General features: G+C 38.9%; 1 protein-coding gene across 1 annotated transcript; it reads right to left on the bottom strand.

Annotated features, from left to right (window-relative positions):
• Positions 1 to 7,282: 7,282 nt before the first annotated feature.
• On the bottom strand, positions 7,283 to 8,555 carry LOC101672482 (elongation factor 1-alpha 1-like). Its single transcript, XM_045079926.1, has one exon. The coding sequence runs from the start codon at positions 8,519 to 8,521 to the stop codon at positions 7,283 to 7,285; it is 1,239 nt and encodes a 412-aa protein (XP_044935861.1). The 5' UTR covers positions 8,522 to 8,555.
• Positions 8,556 to 10,108: the final 1,553 nt, after the last annotated feature.

Here is a 10,108-nt window from a genome sequence, read left to right as displayed (position 1 = left end):
AGGATTACTGAATTTTAGGGGAATTAGGAGTTTTGACATGTTCAGTTTCAGATACCTATCAGATATCTAAGTGGAAATGTTGAGTTGGTAGTTAAATATGAATCTGAAATTCTGGATAGAATTCTAGAATGACATAAATTTGAGAGTTAGTTTATTAAAGGTATTTAAAGTCATGAGGCAAGAGGTCATATAGGAATAAAAGTAGATAAAGAAGAAAAGACCAAGGTTTGGAGATGTCAATATTTAGAAGATGTAGACATAAGGAGAATTCGGTAAGAGTCTGGTAAGAAGTGGGCAGTAATTAGATAAGGTACCAAAAGAGCCAAGAGAAAAATGTGTTCTAAGGAGGCAGTGGTCAAATATGTCAAATGCTATTAATAAGCCATAATAAGAACTGAGACTTGATTGTCATAGAATGCATTTGGGAAAATTGAGAAGTACTGGTATGGGAACTCTAAATCAAATATGAAGAAAAAAATGTATGGAACAGGAAATAATTGGGATCTACTAATAAATCTCAGAATATATGTATATTCATGCATGTTCCTACACCATCAGAGAAATTGGACGCACAAGGTGACATGAGTGAAACTGATGCCCAACCTACAGTCTGTGGGAAAATTGGCCAGCACATTATCTGGAATTTTCTTTAATCAAAAGAACAAAAGCTAGTATTCAGACTGTAATGGTGTAGCTTTTCCCTGAAGCCATATTGAGAGTTTTTATAAAACAATTAATTGTCGAGTGAAAGAAACCGGAAGAAGTTTGTTTGACATGATTAGAAGTGGTAGAGTGGATTTGAGTAACATCTGATATTCACTGGCACTATGTGAACATGCATGCATAATGACATTTTTTAAAAAGGTTAATGCATGTATTATGTAAGCATGGCTTACTTTAAAGCTGTGCAAAATTTCCCCCAAAAATAAAAAAAGTCAGCCTCCATTCTGTCAATACTAAATCTAAAAGTTCTAATACAAAACTGTTGCAGTATAAATAAATCACATTTAAATATTTTTTAACTGTGAAGTGTAGAACCATTCTTTTAAGAAAATTAATAATTATTGAGTTTGTTGTTACCAATTTAAAATAATTAAAAATAGGCAACATATTCAAATGGTTTCAAAATTCAAATGAATTAAAGGGGGTAAATTTCTTTTCCATTAATCCTCTCTAACTGCTGAGTTTTTTTCCTCCCAAGAGATAGGCCAACATTATTAGTTAAGAAGAGGCATTTTACGTTCATGTTAACAATTATTTGTTGAGTAACTTCTACAAATAAAATTGTGTTAGATGTTGTGATATCAGCCTTAAAGGAGTCTGAAAAAACTCAAATCTGACTCTGAACCATGTGCTACCACTACAGCTCCACTTCTGGGTGGCTCTGAGGGACAGTGAGAACAAGAAATCTCCCTAGGCAGCAGAACTTTAAACCTTGAGAAGAAATAGCTAGAGCACTGTGTCATCAGTGGCTATTGGTTAGACTAGATGGTTAGAAAATGAGAAGGAATACAATTAGGAAATTTAACAAAGTGCTAGGGGTTATGCTGATAGATGTCTCTGAAAAGGCAGTGCGAATATTCTCTACAGAGCAACCTCGGCAGAGGAGGAGCGTAATAACAAGATAAACAAGATTTTACATAAGATAAACATAAGATAACATAAGATAAACAAGATTGTACATAAGATTGTACATAAGATAAACAAGATTGTACATAAGATTGTAAATAAGATAAATAAGATGGTACATTCTGTCCCCAGACATTCTTGTTCTTGCCCAGTGAGCTTAGAAAATTTCCAGGATATTGAACATTAAAGTTATACATGGCCTTAATAAATGGACTTCCTGTTACCAAGGACAGATGGCTATAGCCACTGCTGAGTTCCCGATCTATCAAAAACAGAGACTAGGGCGCCTGGGTGGCTCAGTGGGTTAAGCCGCTGCCTTCGGCTCAGGTCATGATCTCAGGGTCCTGGGATCAAGTCCCACATCGGGCTCTCTGCTCAGCAGGGAGCCTGCTTCTCTCTCTCTCTCTGCCTGCCTCTCTGTCTACTGTGATCTCTCTCTGTTAAATAAATAAATAAAATCTTTAAAAAAAATTTAAACAAACAAACAAACAAACAAACAAAAAACAGAGACTAACACTCAGCCTCCAATATGGCATCTTCCTTATGGTGATTAGCCAGTCAACTGTGGCAGACTGGTTATACTAAATCACTTTCCTTTTTTTTTGGTTAAGGATTTTATTTATTTATTTGAGAGATTTTATTTATTTATTTGAATGGGGAGGAGGGGCAGAGGTAGAGGAAGAAGCAGACTCCCCGCTGAACAGGAAGCCTGGCATGGGGTTTGATCTCAGGACCCTGGGATTATGATCCGAGCCAAAGGCAGACACTTAACCCACTGAATCACCCAGGCCCCGGAACCACTTTCCTAATGGAAAGGGCCAGCATAAGTTCTGACTGGAATAGACATTACTCTGGATATGGATATACTTTCTCCTCAATTGTTCCTCCAAAATCATCACACATGGACCTACAGATGATTCAGTCACTGTGATGGTATTCCCCACAGTACTTTTTCTGACTAAGAGACTCATTTTACAGCAAATAAAATGTGACAGTGGGCTTATGATTGTGGAATTTACTGGTTTTAGCATGTTCTCTATCATCCTGACATATCTGGTTTGATAGATATGTGGAATAGCGTTTTGAAGATTCAGTTTTGGTGCTTGCTTTGGCAACAACTTGCAAGTTAGGATGATGGCCCCGTTGTATATGCTCTAGATCAGCCATCAGTACATGCTACTGTCCTCCCATAGCAAGATTCATGGGTATAGGAGTCAGGATGTAGACATGTGAGTGACTTTTCATTCTATTATTTTCAGTGATTGTCTAATGAAATTTTTCATTCTCTCCCCCTAAATTTGGACTTTGCTGGTCTAGAGATAATAATTCCCAAGAGAGAACTGCTTCCAGCAGGGCACACAGGAATAGTTTCATTAAACTGGAAGTTGAGATTGGGATCATACTTGGGAGCTTCATACTTGGAAATCAGCCGAGAAATAAGGTTACTGAACTGGCTGTGGTGATTAATCCTGACTATCTTTGGGGAAATTGGCTTAGTACTGCCAAACAGTTTAAGGAGGAGTGTCTCCAGAGTTCAGTAGACTCTCTGGGACACTTCTTAATTCTTTCAATTTTTGTCATTTAATTTAATGGAAAAACAATAATCCCATGCAGAAAGGATGACTAATGCCCCTGACCCTTTAAGAATATAGATTTGGATCACTTCACTGGCCAATGTGCTTGCTGAGAGGAAAATATACATGAAATATATATGAAAGTAGACCAGTTATTACCAGTTGTATCAGTTGAGTACCAGTTATCATGCATCCTGTTGGCAAAATGAGGACTGTAATAATGCAAGTATTTCTTTCTTATTTTGGTATGAATGTATTTGTGTATATTTAAACCATTTTTTCTTTGCTTCTTCCATTCCTCTGTATCTAACATAACGTGATAATAATAACTAACCTATATTTGAATTATGGTATTTAATTATAGGGTATCAAATAGAAACATGATTTAGCTAGATGATAAACATCCAAAGATGTTTAGAATGATTTTGCATCTTTTTGGCAGGAGAGGGTTAGCATATTTTTGGTTGTGTAAGGGATAGTGGTTTCATTTGAAGTGAGTATGTGATTTTGCTATTCTTTTTAAAAAAATTTGCTATTGTTTTTATTTGGAAGTTAAGTGTGGTTGAAGGAGATGTCTATGATGCCAAGTTAACAGAGGGTCACTGTGGTGACCTTGTGATATGTCTCCTTAACTAATCTGGGACTACTTTTCCAGACTTCCTTTCCCTCCATTGTTCTGGGTTGGGGTTGACCAATTTGTGTGAGATCTGAAATGTGGAAGAGAGGCAGCAGCCGAGATTACACGGTATAGGCTCAGGCATAGTTGTACGACGTGTCTTATTATGGGTCTGCAGGATCACCTCCAGGTCTTGCTAGATGCCCTCCTTTAGCTTTTCCAAATGCTGGGAGAACTTCATACGTAGCTCTCTGGTAAAGTGCACCAGGACTTCTGGAAACTTTTACCACAGAAGTGGGAGGCTGGAGTCTTGGAGGAGGTACATGACCATGGCAGGTTCTGGTGAGAGACAGATGCAGATTTGCTTATCCATTTAGGTTAAAGCTTATCCTTGTAGATTCTAATTTGTCCTTGTCCTCTCCTGATTTGTATTTATCTTCCCTTCTTGACTGCTGGGGCAGTTTACATCAGGCCTAGCAGATGTAAACAGATGGACCCAAAGTAAATAAATCTCTAAATGAATCCTTATATTGCCCATAGAGATTCTGCTACTCTGATGGAACATGATTGATAAATATTACAGTCATAAAGATGCAATGTATATAAAAGTAACTTTAAGATAGTATGTACATTCTAGTATATTGGAAGCATGGGGGAGTGACAGGGCGAGAAGGGGGATACTCAGGGATTAGGAAATACTTCCTGAAGGGAGTGGCATTTTGTTCTTTGAATTTTGAAGAATGGGTGGCATTTGTACTGGCATGATAAAGGAATAAAAATAGAAATGAGAAGGTGGTGATCTACTGTATAATACAATTGTCAGGTATTGGCAGAATGGGAAAAAAGATAGGAACAATTTCTGATGTTTTGAAATTTTTAGTCTCACAGGCTTGGTTCACACTGAAAATGAAATGGACTTTGTCTATTCCAAGTATGTGGTGCATGTTTTGCTCTGAATGTTATTAAATGACCCTTGAATGACTAGTTGAATCTTGAATACCCTAATATTTCCCCAATATGGATAACTTTTTGCAAGATATCACTAACAAGGTGTAAGGAACAAATCTCTAGGCTTTTGGTTTTCTCCCCTTGGTTCCCATTCTTACTCTTTCGACCAGCTGCTCTCTGCCATCTGTCTGAACTATTCTATTGAAACAGCTGTTGCATAGAACACTAATGCTCTAATTGCCAAATCTCATAGACACATGTTGGTCCTTATTTTGTTTAACATTTCTTTGCCGTTTGACATTGTGGTCATTCCCTTTTAAAAAATTCTCTCAGCCCATAACACTTCTGTCTCCTGGGTTTTCTTTTATTTTTCAGCTTCTTCTTAATTTGTTCTATTTTTTGGTATTTAATATTTGTTTTGTAGGATCTGAATGTGCCAAATATAACCCAATGGTCAGTTTATCATTCCTTTTATCCATCAGTTTGGCAACTAATGGATGATTGATTATTGAGCTAATAAATCATTAAATTACTTTTTTTATTTGTGCCCTGTTATTCAGTTGACTCTCCCTACCTTATATGAACCCCACATGACTTGTTCCTTGGCCACTATGAGAGCCTCCTTTCTTACCTACACTCTATTTTTGTGTTCCTCCATTGTATCCTTCATGAGGCCACCAGGCACATATTTCTAAAAAGCAAATGTGATTATATAATAATTCTTCTTAATCTTCAGAGATCTTAGGATAAAGACTAAACTTCTTAAAATGGTGTTAAAAAAGTAACCCTGTGGATCACTATGTTTGTATCTTTAGGGTAAATACCCAGTAGTGCAATTGTTGGGTCATAGGGTAGTTCTATTTTCAACATTTTGAGGAACCTCCATGCTGTTTTCCAGAGTGGTTACACCAGCCTGCATTCCCACCAACAGTGTAGGAGGGTTCCCCTTTCTCCTCATTCTCACCAGCATCTGTCATTTCTTGACTTGTTAATTTTAGCCATTCTGACTTGTGTGAGGTGATACAAATGTAGTGATCCGAAGGGGTACGTGAACCCAAATGTTTATAGCAGCAATGACCACAATAGCCAAACTATGGAAAGAACCTAGATGTCATCAACAGATGAATGGATCAAGAAGATGTGGTATATATACACAATGGAATACTATGCAGCCATCAAAAGAAATGAAATCTTGCCATTTGCTACAACGTGGATGGAACTAGAGGGTATCATGCTTAGCGAAATAAGTCAAGCGGAGAAAGACAACTATCATATGATCTCCCTGATAAGAGGAAGTGGAGATGCAACGGGGGGGCTAAGGGGGTAGGAGAAGAATAAATGAAACAAGATGGGATTGGGGGGAGACAAACCGTAAGTGACTCTTAATATCACAAAACAAACTGAGGGTTGCCGGGGGGAGGAGGTTTGGGGGAGTGGGGGTGGGGTTATGGATATTGGGGAGGGTGTGTGTTGTGAAGTGTGTAAACCTGGTGATTCACAGACCTGTACCCTGGGGGATAAAAATATATTATATGTTTATAAAAAATAAAAAATTATAAAAAAAAAGTAACCCTGCCTGATTTGATACCTGACTGCCGTTCAATATTCAAATTCTAATATATTCTCCCACCTCTCCAACCATGTCAAATAACTTAAACTTCCTGAAAGAGTCCATTGTCACCCTATCTCCCTAAAAATGACCTTCTCTCTCTATCTTCTCAGCTTACACCCACTCTTGCTTTAATAATAAGTTCTAGTTATTATTATTATTTTTTCTCATTAAACATTTGTTTTAATGAGTCTCAAAATTCTGTGACAGATTTTTGGTCAAGTTGTTTCCATTAAGAAGTACTGATTATAAAAACTAATAACTTAAAACTGCCATACACACACACAATAACAAATGGTCCACAAAACATTCTCCTTTCCTTCTGAAGGTTTTACAATGGTATCATTAACCAGACTTTTACTATTAAACTTAAATGGCCAATTTACACAAACAGTTCTGAGACCGTTCTTCCACCACTGATTAAGACTGGGGTGGCAAAGCGGGTGCCTAGGTGGCTCAGCCATTAAGCATCTGCCTTCGGCTCAGGTCATGATCCCAGGGTCCTGGGATCGAGCCCCACATTGGGCTCCCTGCTCAGTGAGAAGCCTGCTTCTCTCTCTCCCACTCCCCCTGCTTGTGTTCCCTCTCTCACTGTCTATCAAACAAATAAAATCTTTAAAAAAAAAAAAAGAGTATCACTGCTTTGGTGTTACTATGAAATCTTTGGGGCGCCTGGGTGGCTCAGTGGGTTAAGCCTCTGCCTTCAGCTCAGGTCATGATCCCAGGGTCCTGGGATCAAGTCCCGCATCAGGCTCTCTGCTCAGCGGGAAGCCTACTTCCTCCTCTCTCTCTCTGCCTGCCTCTCTGCCTACTGCCTACTTGTGATCTCTCTCTCTGTCAAATAAATAAATAAAATCTTTTAAAAAAAAAAAGACTGGGGTGGCAGGTATTGGGGATAAAATTCATTTAGCCTTTGAGCTTTCTGGGCAGACTTGTGAACTTGCCAGCCCCAGCTGCCTTCTTGTCCACTGCTTTGATGACACCCACAGCAACTGTCTGTCTCATGTCACGAACAGCAAAACGGCCCAGAGGAGGAGAGTCAGAGGAGCTCTCAACACACATAGGCTTTCCAGGAACCATATCAATAATGGCAGCATCACCATATTTCAAGAACTTGGGACCATCTTCCAGCTTTTTTCCAGAACAACAATCTATCTTCTCCTTCAGCTCAGCAAACTTGCAAGCAATGTGAGCTGTGTGACAATCCAGAACAGGTGCATATCCAGCACTAATTTGGCCTGGATGGTTCAGGATAATCACCTGAGCTGTGAAGCCAGCTGCTTCCATGGGTGAGTCATTTTTGCTGTCACCAGCCACATTGCCACGACAAACATCTTTGACAGATATGTTCTTGACATTGAAGCCCACATTGTCCCAAGGAAGAGCCTCACTCAAAGCTTCATGGTGCATTTCAATGGTCTTGACTTCAGTTGTAACATTGACTGGTGCAAAGGTAACCACCATGCCAGGTTTAAGAACACCAGTCTCCACTCGGCCCACAGGGACAGTACCAATACCATCAATTTTGTAGATGTCCTGGAGAGGGAGACGCAAGGGCTTGTCAGTTGGCTGAGTTGGTGGCAGAATGCAATTCAGAGCTTCAAGCAGTGTGGTTCCACTGGCATTCCCATCTTTACGGGTGACTTTCCATCCCTTGAACCAAGGCATGTTAGCACTTGACTCCAACATGCTATCGCCATTCCAACCAGAAATTGGCACAAATGCTACTGTGTCGGGGTTGTAGCCAATTTTCTTAACGTAGGTGCTGACTTCCTTAACAATTTCCTTGTATCTCTTCTGGCTGTAGGGTGGATCAGTGGAATCCATTTTGTTAACACCAACAATTAGTTGTTTTACACCCAGTGTGTAAGGCAGAAGGGCATGCTCATGGGTCTGCCTGTTCTTGGAGACACCTGCTTCAAATTCACCAACACCAGCAGCAACAATCAGGACAGCACAGTCAGCCTGGGATGTGCCTGTAATCATGTTTTTAATAAAGTCTCTGTGTCCTGCAGCATCAATGATGGTCACATAATACTTGCTGGTCTCGAATTTCCACAGGGAGATATCAATGGTGATACCATGTTCACGTTCAGCTTTCAGTTTATCCAAGACCCAGGCATACTTGAAGGAGCCTTTTCCCATCTCAGCAGCCTCCTTCTTGAATTTTTCTTTTTTTTTTTTTAAATTTTTTATTTTTTATTCTTGAATTTTTCAATGGTTCTTTTGTCGGTCCCACCACATTTGTAGATCAGATGACCAGTAGTGGTAGACTTACCTGAATCTACGTGTCCGATGACAACAATGTTGATATTGAGTCTTTTCCTTCCCCATTCTGGTTTAGGTTGAGCAGTGGTTTTCATGACACCTGTGTTCTGGCAGCAAACCTGTTGTGAAAGAGTCAAATTGTTATTATTAACTCATTTTTTCATTCGGTTGAAATTGATGGACCAACTTTGATGTACCAGGTAGTTATCTCTCTTCTTTATGAAGTCTTTCCATCCAGTTGCCTTTTTTGGGGGGAGGTGTCCATTCCCATTGTTTCTGAATATCCATTGAATAGCACTGGGAATTCCCTGCTATCCATTAAAATTTGGATTCAAGTCATCTCTGCTGTAATTAAGATTCTATACACAGAAGTATTGCTGTAATTAACTGTACCATAACTTATGGTTTGTCTCTCTTATTATACTGTGAGCTCGTTGATGGCAGGAATTGTATCTTTGTATTTTGTGTGTATGTGTGTTTCCATTGGCTAGTATGATTTCTGTTACTTTTATTACATCTGGACACATTTTTTTTTTTTTCTGAATGGAAATGATTTGGAATCAGTAGACCTGATGGAATGACTTGTTTACTCTCTCTGAGCCCGCTCTGTCAAAACAAAATAAGAGAGAAACAATTGCTCAGAATGTTTCATGAGATTTTTGGGAATTTAGATGAGACACTTTAGGATAAATTATTTTATAAATTGCAAAGCATTATTGTTTTAGTTCATTCCAAGTTGCAAGGAGTTGGGATGTTCAGATGCCTTCAAAGAATGGAGTCATGGAAAGGGCACAAACTGCAGTTCTGCTCCAGGGCAAAGCTAAGTGCTTCCATTTGTTTGTCCCTGAAAACTCTTTCTCTCCACCTTTCAATGTGTTATGTTTCTAGTGCTGTCACTGCCAGTCATGTCCTCACATTTCTTTTGTGCATTCTGTTTACCTCTGCCTCTCTGACTCCAGCTCTCTCTCTCTCTCTGCTGGGCCAGCGAACAGGGAGAAGGAAGATTTGCAGACTAGCTCTGCCATCATTATGATTGTTTAGGACTCTCTTTGATTTCTTTCATTGGACATACCTGTTCTTTGACAAGGATTTCTAGTTTACTTTGTAAATCTGTTTCATTTTCTTCTCAGATCCAGTTCTTGCTTTTGTACTGGTACTCTCTGTACTGATTTTTTTTTTTTAAATTTCATAGTTTCTGCTAGCTCAAAGGTTTAATTTCCTAATTATTGCTTATTTACTGCATGACCTTTTCCTAGCATCACAGACTCTTTTTATATATTTAACTTCAGTCATGAAAATTGATGTATTCTTTTTAATTTCAAATTCTATAGAATTGGCTAAGCTTTGGACTAAATTCCTTTATGCCACATCACCCCATATATCTTCTGGCCAGAGTATCAGTCAAATACCCATCTAAGATCCTATTTGCTGGGATATAGTTGGGTCAGATGTAGTTGACATGGC

Source organism: Mustela putorius, unplaced genomic scaffold, assembly GCF_011764305.1.
Source record: "Mustela putorius furo isolate JIRA1106 unplaced genomic scaffold, ASM1176430v1.1 tig00000430_pilon_pilon_pilon, whole genome shotgun sequence".
NCBI lineage: Eukaryota > Metazoa > Chordata > Mammalia > Carnivora > Mustelidae > Mustela > Mustela putorius.
This window is presented reverse-complemented; position numbering and strand designations above follow the sequence as displayed.